We start from the raw sequence: 18,683 nt of genomic DNA, 5'->3' as shown, positions 1-18,683 counted from the left end.
TAATGCAACACCAGATGATTCCAATTAATGGTGCATCTTCATTTTTTTTTAATGGAAACAGACTTCATTTCATTCAATGAACTAAAGTTGCAGCTATGACTTGTCAATATAGCGAAAATCCAAACATAAGCCAAACTAAGCATCTGCTCTGGGACAACCCCTCACACAAATTCTTTTATGGCAGGTATTGTCTTAACTTCTAAAAAACTCTCTCCTAACAGAGAAAGTACTCTGTAAAAGCAGAACTACACGACCCCTTTTCCAAAGAAGAGACGCACTCGCTCTCTTCGTTCTCCCAGGGAGGAGGAGTACAGGACTCTGCTGCTATGGGCATCAAGTATAATAGATTATTTCTTTTTTATTAATTACAAAAAAGAAAAAATTGCATAAAGAAACACATTAAAAAAATATAGAAACACCTAAAAACACATAAAAACTCTATGCCACCGCTGCCCGCCACGAGCACTGGCGTGAGCCTAGACGGCCCGCCCAGATGGCGTGTCTTCAAATTAATCCAGTGAAGTCATGATGAATCATTTCAAAGTGCGGTGGCCTCACGCACTGCCCTTTTTGAGCTTCTAAGCACCACACACTCTTCTTCATTAGATTTCTTGCAGTGTACCTATGGTTCGACTGTCCACAACCCCCCATATAAATCAGGCGGCGTGTGAGCCCCACGCATGCATATATATATGAAGCTATGTAAGTATGTACCATCTTTATTCATTTATGCATATATGCTTCAATTCTTGAATGCCAACAAAGCTTAGCTTCGATAAGCTGCCGGACCATGCATCCATTTCTTCTTATCTTAGCTAGCTTACCACTTTCCCCCATTAAAGATTAGATCAGAGACATTAATGTACGGCCTAATCTTGTGATTAAAATCATGTAGATTCTTGAACAATGACAGTACTAGATCTCAGAATAACCTACAGAAAGAAATCATGCAACTAATTCTCTTGTCACTCACTGTATATATAATTAATTCCATCTCTAAAACCAAATCAAATCAAAGCAGTAGTCCATAACATTATATATATATATGGACCGTTGAATCATTAATCATTCTTTCACCGATTCTTTTTTGGCGTCTAATCAATCTAGGAAAATTGGTCAATATATATATATATATAACTTAAGTCTCCATTTCCAACTTTTTTATGGCACCACACGGCTGGCCTTGATCTTTTGCCATATGAATTTCTTAGAAAAGATAAACAAATGCAAAAAGCCACTATCGACTGACGGCCACATGTTGGATAATTACTCTATCTAGCTGTTAAAGTTCTCATATGCATTTTTTAGGAGTTTCAATATGAAAAAGATTCATGACGATTGAGATGATCTATCATGATTGAGATATTATATATTGATATATATATTGAGTATTAGAAATTTGTTGATTTTATATATAAATATATATATATATATATATGATAATTAATCCTAGATTTTATATATTGACCTCTAATTAATTAATGTGGGATTTAAACTGATGGTCAACTCAAGGTTATAAGTACTATGTGAAATTAAGGTTATATATTGATAGGTATCTCACCATATTTAGCTTGCACAAAATCAGGAATCATCTTAATTTTAGGAATCAATCAAATTAGTCTACTTACCTTATGTACAACTTTCTATACTTAGTCTCTTCTACATCTATTTATTTGTAAAGATGAATACAATTCATATACAATTTTGAGCAAAATACTTCTCCCTCTTGTTTCTTAACATGGTATCAGCCTAAATCGATCCATCCACACTGCCCTATGGCCAACTCTTCCACCCCACTCATTCCCTCCCCTTACCTCCTTCATCTTCAAATTCCCCAAGTTTAATCCTCGTCAATGGTCTCCTCACCGGTGACAACTACCCCAAATGGCAAAAAGCCATGACCAGAGCACTTAATGCCAAAAGCAACCTTAGCTTTGTTGATGGCACCCTAACCCCCCTCCCGGGGATCCTACCACACCCGAATACACTCAATGGAACCAAAAGAAAGATATGGTTCTTACCTGGATCCTCAACTCCATCACCCCTTCCATCGCTAATTCCCTTGAGTATTATACTGATCTTCATGTTGTTTGGCTCGACCTTTCTTCCCATTTCAGTCATGGAAATAATGCCCGCATCTACCACCTTAAACTTGCTCTTTCCTCCTTACAACAAACCACAAACTCAGTTCATGACTATTACAACCAAATCAAACAGATTTGGGATGAACTTGGACATCTCCAAAGTAGCACTGACCTCAAAGATTTGCAACAGCAAGCTGATTATGAGCGCATGTCTCAATTCCTCCTCGCCCTCAATGACTCTTTCGCCACTCTTCGCACACAAATCTTGGCCATGGATCCCCTTCCCCCAATAAGCAAAGTTTTCTCTATTTTATTTCAAGAAGATCAACAGAGGCTGCTCAACCTTCGATCATCATCATCGGAGACGCTTGCCATGGTTGTCCGAACGACTGGGCGTCCAAAATCTCCTTTGAAATGCACAGTGTGCGGAAGAGATGGTCATACGTGTGACCATTGTTTGACCATCGTGGGTTATCCTCCTGGCCAAGAGCCTCGCACCAAATCGTGCCCCTCCATTCTTGGGCAGCCTTTATCACCAAAGTTGTACCAAAAACTCCTCAGCTTACTCGCACCATCACCCCTTGATTCCCTTTTCCTCTGCTCACTTTGTTGGTAATATCTTCTCCCCCACCTCTGATTTTTCCTTCAATCGGCACCTCGACTGGGTGGTCAACAGTGGCACGGGCCACCATATTTGCCACCAAAGAGAGGCCTTTGCCAACTTGAAGAGCCTTGCCTCCCCTCACTGTGTTTGGCTACCCACAAGACAAGATATTCCAGCCGAAGGGCTGGGCACTTGTGTCCTTTCTCCCTCTCACGCATTAACAAATGATATTTTGTTCTCCTTTTATCCTTTAATCTTTTATCATTTTTTCAAATTACCCTTCAAAACTCTTGTGTTATTATTTTTTCTTCTAATACTTGCTTATTTCATGACCCACAATCGATGAGGCCGATTGGAGCGGGTGATCCATGCAATGGGATTTACGTGTACCGACCCGACCCTCCTCTGAGTTTTGCTGCGCAACCCACTGCTAATAAGATACTATGCATCAATGCCTAGGTCATCCCTCTAGTTTTACCATTCCCAATCTTTTTAATTCTCCATGTATTCTCTCTAATTGTGACATTTGTGCTCGTTCTAAGCACACAAGATTACATTTTTCTAATCATGCTAATAAAAGTGTTTCTCGTTTTAATCGCATTTTTTGTGATATTTGGGGTGGCTATCATACCCCTTCTTTGTGTAGGGTACTAGGGCTCATTATTTTCTCACAATTGTTGATGATTTTTCCTGCACTACTTGGATATATCTTATGCATTTTAAATTTGAAGCTTATACTCATTTAGCACATTTCTTTGCCCTTGTCCAAAATCAATTTAACACCACTGTTAAAATCATTATAACTGATAATGGACAAAAATTTATTTCTCATCAATTTCAAACATACTTGCATAATCATGACATCATTCATGAATGTACCTGTGTCGAAACTCCTTAACAAAATGGCATCGCGAAGCGTAAACACTGGCACCTTCTGAATGTTGCCCACAGCCTTCGTTTCCAAGCCCACTTACCTCTACCTTTTTAGGGTGATTGTGTTCTCACCGCATCATATCTCATCAATTGCACTCCTAATCACATTCTCCAAAATAAATCACCTTTCGAAATTATTTTTTATAAAACACCCAACTATGATCACTTTCATGTGTTTGAGTGTCTTTGTTACGCACAAACTCTTAGTGCCCATCACGAAAAGTTTTCTCCTCGTGCTACTAAATGTGTCTTTCTTGGCTACCCAAGCACTCATAAAGCATACAAGCTCTACAAGCTTGATACTCAGTCCATTTTCTACTCACGTGACATCAAATTTCACTAACAAAAGTTTCCTTTACAGGATCTCCCAGACACTTCCTCTTCTCCTCCGCCCATCATTCCTCTTCTTGTCCTTGAACCTATCATATCTATTTCTTCATCCCATGACTCTTCCGAACCCCCTCCCTCCGGTACACACTCCCTAACCCCATCTCCACTCGTTTCTCTTCCTCACCGCACAATTACTCAGCCTGCCTACCTTCACGACTACATATGCCCCACCTTACATATGGAGCCCACGACGTCTTCACCTGCTACATAAGCCTTAGGTACTACTGACCATTTATCTGCTTTTCTTTCATATTCCCATTTTCTCTCTCACATATAACTTATTTAACTGCTCTTACCTCTTGTATTGATCCCTCCAGCTAGTTTGATGCTATCCGCCACTCCCATTGAGCCCGAGGCAATGTTCGTTGAGATCAGCGCATTAGAGGATAACTCCACCTAGACTCTTGAGCCTCTTCCTCCACGTAAGAAATCCATTGGGTGTAAATGGGTTTTCAAAACCAAATTCAAGGCCGACGGATCCATCGAGAGGTACAAACCTCGGTTAGTTGCCAAGGGTTACACTCAAGTTGAAAGCCTTGACTATCATGAGACCTTTACTCCGGTTACTAAAATGACCACTGTTCGCTGCTTATTGGCAGTCGCTGCTACAAAAAATTGGATTATTTATCAACTCGACATCAACAATGCCTTTTTTCATGGGAATCTTGATGAAGAAGTTTACAAGACCCCACCACCCAGATACTGCACTCAGGGGGAGACTCGTGTCTGTCGATTCAAAAAATCCCTATATGGCCTCAAGCAAGCCTCTCGCAACTAGTTTTTTAAACTAATTATTGTGCTTCTTGATGCAGGTTTTCATCAATCTCAAGCAGATCATTCTTTATTCACTCTTGTTACCCACACCAGCATCACTCTTGTTCTTGTTTATGTTGATAACATCTTAGTTGCTGGAAATGACATTTCTCAGATCGAAGTTTTCAAAAAAATGTTCTCCACCCATTTCAAAACAAAAGATCTTGGCTCACTAAAATATTTTCTGGAACTCGAAGTTGCTCGCTCTCACAAAGGCATCTTTCTCAATCAGCATAAAGATGCTCTCGACATACTTTCTGATAATGACCAACTTGGTGCTCAGATTGCCTTTTTTCCTATGGAACAACATTTGAAGCTCAACAATCAAGATGACATTCTTCCTGATCCTTGCCTTTATCATCGCCTAGTTGGTCGCCTCATCTATCTGATCATCACTTGACCTGACATTGTTTATGCAGTCAACATTCTCAGTCAGTTCATGCATGCTTCTTGTGTTCCTCACATAACTGCCGCTACTCGTGTTCTCTGTTACATTAAAGGGAGTCCTGGCCAAGGTATTTTTTTCTCCTCTAGCAATCTACAGGTTACAGCTTATATTGATTCTAATTGGGCAAGCTTCCCCACCACACGTCGCTCCACCATAGGCTACTTTATTCAATTAGGCACCAGCCCGATCTCATGGCGTACCAAGAAACAGACTACAGTTGCTCGCTCTTCTACTAAAACTGAATATCGAGCTATGGTCGTCACCACCTACGAACTCACATGATTGAAGCAATTTCTCATAGATCTTGGCATCTCTCATCCTAAGCCTTTCACCCTTCATTGCGACAGTCAATTTGCACTCTATATTGCACACAATCATGTGTTTCATGAGCGTACCAAACAAATTGAGATTGATTGCCACATTATTCATGATAAAATTCGCTCAGGCCTCCTCAAAGCTATTCATACTTCTTCAAATGAGCAAGTCGCCGATATCTTCACCAAAGCCTTAAGACATGAACTTTTTCATCATTTCTCGTGCAAGTTGGGCATTATGGATCTTCAGGCGCCAACTTAAGGGGGGAGTATTGACAGATATCTCACCATATTTAGCTTGCACAAATAAGGAATAATCTTAATTTTAGGAATCAATCAAATTAGTCTACTTACCTTATGTACAACTTTCTATACTTTGTCTCTTGTACATCTATTTATTGGTAAAGATGAAGACAAGTCATATACAGTTTTGAGCAAAATACTTCTCCCTCTTGTTTCTTAACATTATATAATATATTTTTTTAATTTTATTGAATTTGTAAATATTTTTTTAGCAAATTAGAGTACTCTTCATAATATCATTATAATAATCAATAACAAGCATCTAAGAATATTGAAAGTACATAGAAATTAATGAAGTTTTCGAAAATTAACCTTAATATTGGTTAAAAACCTAAATTGTGTATATGCTCATGTAATACCTTTTCACATCCAATAATGTGCCTCATCTGGGGATATAAAAACTGCAAGCTAAAAGGACATGATATATATAATGGCTTAGATGGATGGACCAGGGGACATTAGTAATGGGGACATGCACGTTTATTTGCCTTGGTAATAATTGTGTACGTAGTTTACCCTTGCAAGTTCTTATCATTTGTGTCTTTCATTTTTTACTGTCCGGCATGTACTTGATAGTTTACCAAACATGTATTAAATATTTATATATCCAATTATTAAATTGGTCTGCTCAAAGTTCTACAGGTTCTACAAACAATATAATTGATAGGATTTATACTTTTGTAAATTACGTACATTATATTTAAAGTATTTAAAAAGATGTGAAGTACCCCAAGGGAGGCCGGCCCAAGTCATATCTGGGTTTATACTTTAAAATGACTAGTCAATAATACGTACAATTGGAATCTCATTGAAACCATTATAATAAAGAACATGAATTTATTCTCAAATAATATGGGATCTCATATACAATATGATACCCGTATTGCTTATCAATCAATATGGGATATCACAATACCTAGGCCGCAACTAATTGCTTAATTGATTTCTTCTATTCTAGTGTTTTCCACATAAGATAAATGTTTCAAAATAAGTGATTTTGATCTAAATATTTATATTAAATAAATAGGTTTTTTTCTATTTAACTATTATAATTGCTGGCCAACAATCCACGTGAAACTTCTTAATTTATCATCAACAATTATTATTTGCGACGATAACGATTATTTGTGATAAAAAAATGATTCATTTTAATAAAAAATAATTATTTTTGTTAAAAATAACTAGTCACAAATAAATAATTTTTTTATAGTGTATATATAATATAATATATGTATATATATATATATATACACAACATTTGCTGCAAGGCGAATATTACCAATGCTTTTGAAAACAAAAAAGCCAACATGATTTGGTTTTACTTTGATTGGTAGTTAAAGCTGTGGTTTTATTGGTCCGGATGAAGTCAAAAAGAAGCAAATGATGAATCATTTCAATAGCTTGAAATCCCATGAGAAAAAGTTTTGTTTCACTTTTTGTTTGTTTAATTTTTAACTTTTTTTTTTTTTTTGTTTTTTGGGAGGGTTTAGACAAAGCCACTCTTGATCCCTTGCACCATCTTTCTGAGACCGTGCAAAGAAAGATAAAAAAGGAGTTGCAGCATCTTGAATAAGCAAAAATATTGGCCAATTGGGTAATGGTGACGCATGTCACTTCTTGTTGGGTGGTGCAAGAAGCAAACAAATTAAGTTACATGGAAATATCCAAGCACATTATAATAAGAAAAATGAAAATGTTAGGGAGTCCGGTTTGGGCTATGGTTTTATTTGCCTGATCGGTTTTTTTATTTTTTTCTAGTTTTTTTTTTACTTAGTAATTAAGAAAATATTGTTTAATAATATTGAGAATTTTTTAATTTTTTTTTAAAAATATTTAAAAGTGTTAAAAAAATGATATGAAAAAATAAATAAATCGGGCAAATCAAACGTCAAAACGGGCTCCCTAACATTTCTCTTATAATAAAGACCATACCACAAACATGACCGCATTGCATTATATTGATCATAAGGGAATTATAAAGGTTTTTTGGCTGTCTCTTCTCCTAATTTGTGTTGTGAGAATGATTGCAGCGATCTATTATTAACTTAATTAATAACAATCTTCCTTGACAAAAATAAAAAAGAAAGGATTTTCTTTAATTTGTGAAATAAAATTCAACTTCTACTTGCAAAAGATAATTAATTGCATGTATTGGAGAGAAATTACAATAAGAAAAATCTACAATATCAGTTCTTAAGGTTTACTCCAAATTACAAGATTGAAACTTATAACATTGACCTACATATATAGATCGATCAATATCCAATATTCCTGTATTAAGGTTTCATTTGGATACAGAAACGGCTTCATCTCATCTCTTTTCATCATTACAACTTTCTCAAATTCTCACATAAAATATATATAATAAACAATTCAACTTTAATTTACATATGCTAGTAAGACAAAAAAAAAAAAAAGTTATAATTTGATATGTACAATAGCATATGACAGTACTTAATTGATCGTGATCATAACAAGGGTTTTACAATATTTAACTTAATTTAGTCTTAATTTCAGGACCATTTTGGTGTTGGTGAGACATTAATCTCTTTTTGGTCAGAGCATGATATGAGACACTAATTCTAAAGGTCACAAAAAATCTATATATGCGGCCAGTACTAATGAAGTCTGTCCATTTACTCAAACTTTCTAGCCGAATCTTTCAAGTTATGGAACTTTACATCTCAACCAACTGGCCGGCATTTTACACTTTACATCTCAAATAATTATCAAAACTCAAAAAATATATAATACCATAATACGACCCCTGTTCAGATTTTAGTTGTTAATTTAAGAATGATACAAAAAAGAAAAAAAAAGAGTGAAAAAAAGAGACGACGTATGTAATATATATCACTACAAGAAAAATAGATTTTTGTGACCAATTTATTACAACCAAAAGACTATTCGCAACTAATTTTAGTTACAAATAGTCATTTTTTTAAAATTAACTGATCGTAAATAAGTAATTTTCTTATAGTGTATATTCTAAACCCTTTAGATCCAAACAAAGAGTAGTGTACTAGGACGTTGAACGTTTAATAATTCAAGGGTCCAATGTTTGGGTGAGTACTCTTGATATATAGTTTAGAGCACAAAATCTATATAAAATATAGATTTCAATATTCTTTTTGTTAATATTACTTGGCTTGCTATGGAAATTAAAATGACGATGAGATCAAATGATTTGTACAGTTTTAAAATGTACAAATCTTACACACTATTATATTCCATTTTAAAAAATGGACAATTTGAGACTCACGTAAAAAAAAAAAAAAAAAAATTATTTTTTAAAAATAGATCTCATATTTACTCAAAAGGCCGAGTACGCAATATTTATATACTCTAAAATTATATCTAAGGTTACTCTAAAATGATATATAAGTCATGATGACCTAGCACTTACAGGGTTTTGTTTGTTCTTTTGCTTCGTTTCTTCTTTATCGCATATTTGACATTGGCGCTACAGCAGCTTAATTCATGATATATATATTTTGCAAAAAGTGCAGTCTGTCATTTTTATTTTGGAAGTCAAAAAGGATAGGCAGTACTACATATATTGAAAGTGAAGACTCATGACTCGGTTTCCTTGTTATGATGGCCTTTTGAATTAGGCAAATTAAAGAGCGAGGGATTGATCTCAACTATGGATTGGTTCTCGACTCTTCTGCACTTTTGATGTAAGGAAGGCTTGAGAATTATTCGTTCCGAATATTCGGATAAATATCTAATCATCATGTTATCGTTTAAATTTTTGAGATTTAAAAGATCAGAGAGATACACACATAAAATAAACCTAATAATATTTAAGATTACTTGCATGAATCTTTTGAACATGATGCTAATAAATGTTGTCATACTCACTTCGTGTGTTATATCTCTCTCTCCCACGTAAAATCCATACAAATTAATTTTAGAACTCGAAAACATATTGATGCCAAAAAAATTACCCAATTTTCTCCTGAACTACTTTTCTTGTTGTTAAGTCAGCTATTTCTATATTTGCAGGGCTAAAGGAATATTTCTATTTATAACAAGGAACAAGAACTGTACGGATTAGCCAACAAATGCCCTCGAACACAAACACACACACACTCAAAAAACACGCAAAAACATGAGTCAAAATGCGCATGCAAGCATGTAAGAGTTAAGAAATAATATATAAGTACGCGCTCGATCCCCTATCTAAGAATAGTAATAATGGGTTTATAATCTCTAAACATAGGGCATGGACAGAAAGCAGACAAGCAAAAGAGAATAGCAGAGAAAAAGAAAACAACCAGAAAAGGCCAATTATGGGGATTAGGAAGGAGGCCAGGGGTACTGTCAAAAACATTAATAATACATTAATACACATTAGTTTAAGGTTAGGGTTCAGTTCCTGCAATCCTGGCATTGTAAATAACAATAGAATATAAGACTTAAGTTAGTAATTATAGCAAGCAGCAGCAGCTAGCCCAGAAGAAATGATAAGAAAATGGAGCCAAATGCATGGGGTCATAGAAAAATGGTTGAGAGTAATAAAGAAAGGGGCTTGGTTTATTGGCCAGAGAAGCTGGATGAGTGGGTACTGCAGGTGGAGGAGAGGGGCAATGCAATTAGAGTTGGGGACAGCATGCTTGGAGTTGGAGTTGGAGTTGGAGTTGGAGAGGTAGTGATCAAAGAGTAGCTAGCTGGGGATCATATGGGGAAGGGAGGGGGCCGCGTGAAATAAAAATTAAATGTTTCCTATGGATACAACAAGTGTGTCGACTAAGGGAAGGTGGATGAGGGTACATGGTGATAGGCCATAACCCACTAATGTTCTTTGTTCAATCATCAATGCACAGTGCTCTAAATTATCACCACGGCCTACCTATCTGATTCTTGTGTATAATAATTTTACCCATACTTTGCTCATCACTACTTAATTAAATTGTAATTTGTAAAATAAATAATAATTAAAAAAGAAATGAAAATTCATTTAGTAATTAATTAATTATTTGAGAATGCCAGTTTCACAAGCATTAATATTAATATTATTCATATTATATATATAGGGCAACAGTAGTACTGCAAATTAACCTTTTCTATATATGGACCCATTCCTCCCATGCACCTCTTGATCTTCGATCTCCCCTATCCTTCATGCCCTAGCTAGGTTAGAGTTTCCATTTTTCAAGTAGTTTTTTCTTTTATTTTTCCATTCTAGGGTGAATTAAGAAGCTAGACATCTGATCCAAGCACTTACATTGACCCCAATCGAAGCATCTTTGATTGTTGATTTGCAGGATTAGATGATTAATCATGTTCTTTTTAAATAAGCGTGTGAGTCTCATATATATATATATATTGCTAAGCAGGCCAGCCACATGAGATGAGTCCATGCACCATCGCATGAAACTGATCTGTTCATCAAACATCAAAATTAGGCATTAATGGGACAAGTCCCCATTTCTCTAACGACAAATCTTCAAGATTTGATGTGAACATCATTCAGCTAACTTCCTTGCGCTGCACAATGCATGACATGAGCGTACTGTCTTAATCGGATACTACCAATTAAACGTTTGATATATATAATGTTTGATTCTGATCTCTATTTGCTTATGATCTTACGATCGACTTCTCATAAATAAATGTGGATTAGAGTTAGTGGAAGTGGACATGGTCTCCTTCTAAAATGCCAAGACAAGTCATGATTAATTACATGCTTCCTTTATCATTTATGATATATTTTTTTTTGTTTTATTATTCTTAAACTAATAGAGTTCTTTTACTGTTCGTCTACACACTACACACTATACATAATTTTTGTTTTCTTACTAAATATGTGGTGTATGGATGATGAGTAAAATAACTGATCTATTAGTTTATATAAGAATAATAAAACAAAAAAATAAATAGAAAAAATAAAAATATGGTATGCAGGAGAATAATGAATAGCAAAGAGTTTTTTTTTTATCATACATTGTGTTGACTGCATGCAATAAGCTTAAATTGTCTTTCATGCACAATTGAAAGGTTTAGTTTTAATGCTAATTAATATGACGGTATTTTGAATTTAGGTATATATATATATATATATATATATATATATTTCTATTCAAAATAATGATGGTTAATTAGTTACGGAGGATTGATACCAAAAGCTCAATTTGAATTCGAATTGCATTATGTAAAAGTTTATAAAAATATTAAAATAATTTATGAAGAGATTAAAAAAAAAAAAGAGTTATTTTGTTTGTAGGTTGGCGTGACGTGTACAACACTTGATCATCCACATCACTTACATGACAATATTTGATTTTTTTTACATTTTTAAATTTTCTCTTTGAAATCAAATCATATCATATAAAAACTTTATTAATTAGATGTGTTATAAAACTGTATTGTTCAAACAATGTTATTTTTGTAATTTTCCTGCAAAAAAGAACACAAGTCGACTAGATAAGTTTTCAAATGGGGATTCATGAGTTTAATTAGTGACATCAAATTACTCTCTTTTGAGTTTATATGAGAAATAATATACATGAGAAGAGCCTAAATAAACTCCATACACAAACAAACAAACAAAAAACCAATCCCTTTGAGTTTATGGCATACTTTGTTCTCTGAAATTTCTTTTCTTAAAATATGAATTGTAGGGTAAATATATCATGACCCTAGGGTTCGTTTAGATAATAAGATGAGATAGTTTTAGATGAGTTGAATAAAATATTATTATTTTTATATTTGAAAAAAATTAAATTATTTATTATATTTTATATAAAAATTTAATAAAATTGTAATGATGAAATAAGATAAGTTAAAAATATTTTTGTATCCAAACCGAGCCTTAAATTGAAATACTAATACTTTTTTATGCAGCTAGCTAATATGAAAGATTTCCACAGCACTAGTTATATATCCGATACGTCAATAAACAACCTTATTTTTCTTAAAATATTATGTTTTATTTCGGGGATCTCATATTGGTTGTGTTCTATGTTCTTCTCATAATAAAAATAATAATAATAATAATAAACAAAGAAGTAGAGAGGGAGGGTGTGACATAAAAATAAGTGGTCCACGCGTGCCAATACAAATTGTGTGTGAGTGAGTAGTGCAAGCGTGCAAAGATCGATTGTCACGTGTGGAGGAGGTTTACATATAGAGGAGGCATGAGCAGGACACACTGGAGAGAGTAGAAGTGGTCAAGCGAAAGGGTCTCCTTTCATACTCTTACGGTTCTCTGATATACTTCTATAGGTTAGGAAGCAAAGAGACAGAGAAAAGCAGAGGAGGGAGGTTCTTCTTTCTAAGAGGGACGTGGACCCCAGTTTGTAACCCAACAAGAACCAGAGTGAGAAGAAAATACTGGAAGGACTTTAAGAGAGTAGGGAAAGCAATAAAACAAAAAGAGAAAGAGAGTGAAAGCAATGGAAGTAGAGAGTGAGATGAGGCAATCAAAGTTCAAGAGGATTTGTGTGTTCTGTGGGAGTAGCCAAGGCAAGAAGAGTAGCTATCAAGATGCCGCCATTGAGCTTGGCAAGGAATTGGTATTCATGGTTTCCTTTCTTTTCCCTCCTGAATTCGTTATGTTACTTTTGGCAGGCGTCTTGCACCTGTGTCATTGGGAAATATTGGCTTGATTTCCTCTTATTATGGGTTTTGTTGATATGTGGAGTTTTCAGGAAATGACTTTGTTTCTGCATTGTTTTTAGGGGCTACGCTCATTATGTTTATAACTTGTTTGTAACTTGGTTCGTAGGCTTTTATATTTTGGAAATTTTGATTGATTTCTTAAACATGAGACTACTCATCTTCTTTCTTGGGTTTGTCTGCTTGGTAATTTATTCAACTGCTCTCAGCCTCTCTGTCTCTGTTTCTGTCTCCGTCTCTCTCTGTCATGTCTTTATAAGGAAACTCAACAACATTTAAAATATGCTCTCTTAAAGATGGAAAAGTTTGTACGCCATGTTTCCATGAATGTGCAAGATACGTGGTTGCTTTCATTTTCCCAAATTAATCTGTCACTCTTTTTCTTTAATCTTATCCTCTGTACCTCTTTCTGTTCCTTATACGGCTAAAAAGATGAGAGCCAAATGTACTAAAATAGTACTCTCATGCTGAATGAGCATGTAGAACCCCTTCCCATCCCTGTTTCTCTCTCTGGAGTTCTCAAAAAGTGGTGTACTCCACAAAAAAAAAAAAAAAATTACTTTTAAATGTTCATATATGATAATACCCACATAAAGGGAAAACAAAAAAAAAACCTGCTTTTTTTTGCTCATTTGTATCTTTTTGCTGATTTGTTTATGGTTTCTCAAAGGTCGCGAGGAACATTGATTTGGTCTATGGAGGAGGCAGCATAGGTTTAATGGGTTTGGTTTCACAGGCCGTTCACAACGGTGGTCGGCATGTTATTGGGTGAGTCTGTTATTCTTCTGCTCTTCCTCAAATCTGAAATAACAACGGGAATTATAGTTATAGTTCAAGAAACAAAATCAGTGAACTGGTGATGATGTTATTCTCGGTTTTGTTCTCCATTGCAAGTTTGCAACTGATTTTTTTGTCATGTTATTGTCTCTCCGCAGAGTTATTCCCAAGACGCTCATGCCTCGAGAGGTATGTCTGCTACATGAGCTAGAAAAAAAGTCTTGAACCTTTTCTTGTTTTTATAAAGTTCTATTATTTAGTATTTCTTTTTTGCCTTACCCTTGAGACTTTATTTCTTTTCAATTTTCATCTTTTGCTCTCAGCTTCTTTCTTTTATCTTTAAATCACTTGTTTTGTCTTGTCTGAAACTTATTTTTTTTGTCCTTCTTTTATTTTTTAGATGTACTTCGTATTACGTTATCCTTGGTTCTCAAGATTTTTTAAGTTAGGAATGCTTGGCAATGGCAGACTTATCCATAATAATACTTCAGCTGTTCACACTGCCCCACCTTTGTGTATATATCTCTGACTCTGTTGCTGTTCTCTCTGGGTTCCTTTTTCACTATATCAACTTTATATGATCAGTTGAGCAATGAATATTTTCTTGTGTTTTTCTTCTTTGTCTGTTTCTAACGTTCGAATTCTTTTTATCACCGCATGATGAGATATTAAAATTACTGGCTAGGGAGTCACTGGGTTGAAAGTCCACCATTCCTGCAACACACATCATTGCATCACTGCACAAAACTCCAAATACATCTCTCTCTTTGTTTCTCTCTCTCTCTATCTCTGATATTTAATTTCTAGAATTTATATTTGTTTACGCAGCTCACTGGTGAAACAGTGGGGGAATTAAAGACAGTTGCAGATATGCACCAAAGGAAGGCAGAGATGGCTAGGCATTCAGATGCCTTTATTGCCTTACCTGGTTAGTATAAGCCCCGCAAAGTGATCTATTTACGCTATGATTTCCAAGTCAAGAAAAGTTCAAGTCTTTCAGGGTTTTAATTTGCTAATTTTAGCATTTAAGATTGACCATGTTCATGTTTTGATCTCTTTGTTTGATGACTCGATCTCTCAGTTGCTTCTTGTACTCGAGAAACTCTCTCTGAAATAAGGAAAGGAACAGCTGATACTGATAGCCTCCTAATCATACGTCAAAAAAGTACCCATAGTCATCTGATTTGGCTTATGTTTCCCCTTAAAAAGTTGCAGCCTTTATGTTTTATTTTTGTTTCAAATTAAAAAAAAAAAGAGATGTTAGAGGGGAAAAGAACAATTAGGTTCATTTCCCAGGCCAATGCTGCTGTTATGTTAGATCACTAAGGAACCTTTACTTAATCTTTTAATTCCCAGATCAGACCTGTATTAGGTACCCCTACTCAAGTTGGATTTCATAGGTGATAGAAGGGATGACTTTCTTTTCTCCTCAATCTAAACCGTTACTGAAGCATGATAGTTTAATGTTAAAGGCTGTTGAGTGGAAAAATGAGATCTTCACAAGAACGTGTCAAAATTGCGCGAGATTTCCCTATTGTGGCTGTCGATTTATGCATCTGTATATGGTATTGATTAATGGTGTGAAAGCAATTGTAATGGAGCCTGAATTATCATAAATTTCTCAGCTTTCCCTCACAAACCCCAAGACCCATGATGAGTTTCAAACCCTGATCATTGACCCGTCCACATCTTACACTGAAAATTATAAGCTTCTGAGGATCCCTGCTTCTGTGGTTAATATCCTTTGTTTCTCTAATCAGTCCCATAGCCTGTGGTCTTACTGTGCAAAAAGTTTTATCTGCCATGTAGGGTGAAAAGGACATGAAGACACACTTGCACCAAATAGTTTCGCCAACTAGTACCTGCACCTAACAGGGAATGATGCTTACCCTTTTAAAACTTAATCATCCATCTCGATTCCTGAGCCTGAAAATACAGCAGGTGAAAATGGAGGAGGACATGTAGGGCATAACAGTCATTTTTTCTAGCTTGGGAAACCCCACCTTCCAACACCCCCACCTATTTTTTCTTTTTTCCCACTAAGTGGGGACACCTTGCCTAGGAGATAGTGGAAACGAGGACTAGAACACTCCCTTAAGATAACGAGGGTGTTTTACGATTATGCATCTTTTTATTTTTTTTTATAACATAGAATAGGAGCAGTAGATACTAGAGTAGAGAAAACGTATAGGCTTAATTAGGCTCATGAGTAATGGATGAATAAAAAACCATGTCCATCAAAATAGAACTAGTAAAACCAGTCTTTGAAATTCAAATGAGCTGTTTGAATGTGAAGTTTAACTCTATTTTGTCTCTGAAATGGTAATGGGCATCAATAACATTCAAAGATATTCCAAATGGGCACTTTCTAGTAGAAGTGATGATTTGCCCTTTATATTTGTCTTAGTAGAAGTTCATGTGGTGTTCCATGTAGGTGGTTATGGAACTCTGGAAGAGCTACTTGAAGTGATAACCTGGGCTCAACTTGGAATTCACGATAAACCGGTATTATACTTTTGTGCATTTTCTGCCTGATCCAACGAACTTAACTCCTTCTAAAACTGCTTAAGTTGTTCTCCAATATGCTTATTCAGATGACTGATACACATTTTCACAATTTGCAGGTGGGATTGCTGAATGTTGACGGATATTATAATTCGCTGCTTTCATTTATTGACAAAGCAGTGGAAGAAGGATTTGTTAGTCCCAGTGCCCGCCAAATAATTGTATCTGCACCATCACCAAAGGAGTTGGTGAAGAAATTGGAGGTACCTAAAGCAAAAGAACCCTCTTGGTTTGTTTTCTTTTTTTCCTAGTGTTTTCTGTCTGAACTTGGTGTGTGTAATCTACCAAGTTTCGCCTCAAAATCTTCTGTTCCCTCACTCTCTGTATATTGCATACATGGAAGCTTTTCTTGCTACATTTTTTCTTTCCTTTGATAAGTTTGCTTTATTTTTCATAACATTCAGCTTCACTTCTATAGATTGAGGACAATAATTTAATGTTTCTTAGGACCAAATTGTTTCTAGAAATAATTACTCTGTATCTTATGTTTTCTTGCTTGTTCCTTGTCATAGGAGTATGTCCCCTGTCATGAAGGAGTTGCTTCAAAGTCAAGCTGGGAGATGGAGCAGCTTGGCTACCCTCAAAACTATGGCATCTCTAGGTGATGTGGGGGCCAATTGCCTTAAACAGGAGGTGGATGGAATTTTGGAGGTAGAAGAAGCTGATGTGAAGAAGATCCATTTCTGTTATTTGAACTTCGATTTTCTTGTTTTTGTAAATTATTGCAATTGACCACAATATGTGAAGCTTCAGCATTTTTTTTTTTTTTTTCTCTTTGGAACTTTGATTTCATCCCAAGTAGTTTACTATTATAGGCTTCTCAACTTTTTCCCTTCAAAATGGTAATTGACTACATGATCAACTGATTCCTAGCCTTTGCCACTTATGTTTTCCTCTTCATTCTTATTTCTTAACAAGTTTTGTTACGTACAATCACTTTTGTGTACTCTATTAATGTGATTGGTCAAAATAGTTATTTTATATTAAAAAAAATAACACAGCCAATTACATTAGTGGAGTATGTAAAGGAGTACACAAAAGTAACTAGACAGTGATTTAGTTTGGTAAGTGCACTATCATACTTATCCAAAACCAAAAGAGGAAAAATCAAATAAAATATAAAAGGAGGAGAGACCCAAGTGTCCACTTAGAAGAGGCTAAGTGTCATTAATGCAGGAGGGATGAAGGGGAGGGGCCAATTACTGGCATCAAACTTCTCCAACCATGTTCTCGTGTACCTGTGTGCTGGCATGTATGCTTAAAAGCTTAGAGATAGTGACAAAGAGTAACCCAACCAACGACCAATAACGGAATTGACCGGGGGGCAAGTGTTGTTGGTTGAATTGGGTGAAGAGAGAGGGGTCTCTTTCTGCTCCCTTGGGGAAAGATGATGTTCCCTCTCCTCTGCAGACAAATGGGACAATGACACGTGTTGTGTTGGGGCCACTAGCTACTTGTCACCCCATGAACAAAGGTGCATGGTATCGACGATAAGTCTTGTGCTATCTATAGATAATAACTTGGGACAGTTTGCTAACTTTGTTGGGTCCCAGTTTTCTCAAGCATTTTGTTGTGTGTTTGGCGACATTTTATGATGATCGAGCCAGAGGATGTTTTGGTTGTTGAGGTGTCAATTTTGTAAAGTTTTTGGTTGAAATTTGGTTAAAATGTGAAAAGGCCATATAAGCAAAAGCGAATGTTGAAAGGATGTTTAAACCAGGCAGAATTGAATGAAAATGGGGGGGAAAACGCCGTTCAAGTCAAGTCATTAAAACAAACCCTTCCCAGATTTGTCAAAAGTTAATGTCATTTGCTTTAAAAGATGCCAA

The 18,683-nt window shown here is 35.4% G+C and overlaps 2 protein-coding genes across 2 annotated transcripts; both read left to right on the top strand.

Moving 5' to 3' along the window:
* The first annotated feature begins 2,010 nt into the window (after positions 1-2,010).
* Positions 2,011-2,700, top strand: LOC118348024. Its single transcript, XM_035688750.1, has one exon. It carries the CDS (start codon positions 2,011-2,013, stop codon positions 2,698-2,700), a length of 690 nt encoding a protein of 229 aa, XP_035544643.1.
* A 10,369-nt stretch (positions 2,701-13,069) lies between these two features.
* LOC109008645 (cytokinin riboside 5'-monophosphate phosphoribohydrolase LOG3-like) lies at positions 13,070-17,726 on the top strand. Its single transcript, XM_018988824.2, has 7 exons — positions 13,070-13,409; positions 14,183-14,280; positions 14,448-14,478; positions 15,118-15,217; positions 16,724-16,794; positions 16,914-17,057; positions 17,367-17,726. Exons 1-7 carry the CDS (start codon positions 13,290-13,292, stop codon positions 17,457-17,459), a joined length of 657 nt encoding a protein of 218 aa, XP_018844369.1. The 5' UTR covers positions 13,070-13,289; the 3' UTR covers positions 17,460-17,726.
* Positions 17,727-18,683: the final 957 nt, after the last annotated feature.

Source organism: Juglans regia, chromosome 3 (genome assembly GCF_001411555.2).
Source record: "Juglans regia cultivar Chandler chromosome 3, Walnut 2.0, whole genome shotgun sequence".
Classification (NCBI taxonomy): Eukaryota; Viridiplantae; Streptophyta; class Magnoliopsida; order Fagales; family Juglandaceae; genus Juglans; species Juglans regia.
This window is presented reverse-complemented; position numbering and strand designations above follow the sequence as displayed.

Bases quoted from the DNA above. Each gene is read 5' to 3' on its own strand.
- LOC118348024 (XM_035688750.1), top strand. From the start codon at position 2,011: ATGGTTCTTACCTGGATCCTCAACTCCATCACCCCTTCCATCGCTAAT.
- LOC109008645 (XM_018988824.2), top strand. From the start codon at position 13,290: ATGGAAGTAGAGAGTGAGATGAGGCAATCAAAGTTCAAGAGGATTTGT. The intron at 14,281-14,447 runs GTGAGTCTGTTA...GTCTCTCCGCAG, and splicing joins GGTGGTCGGCATGTTATTGG to AGTTATTCCCAAGACGCTCA. The intron at 16,795-16,913 runs GTATTATACTTT...CACAATTTGCAG, and splicing joins TTGGAATTCACGATAAACCG to GTGGGATTGCTGAATGTTGA.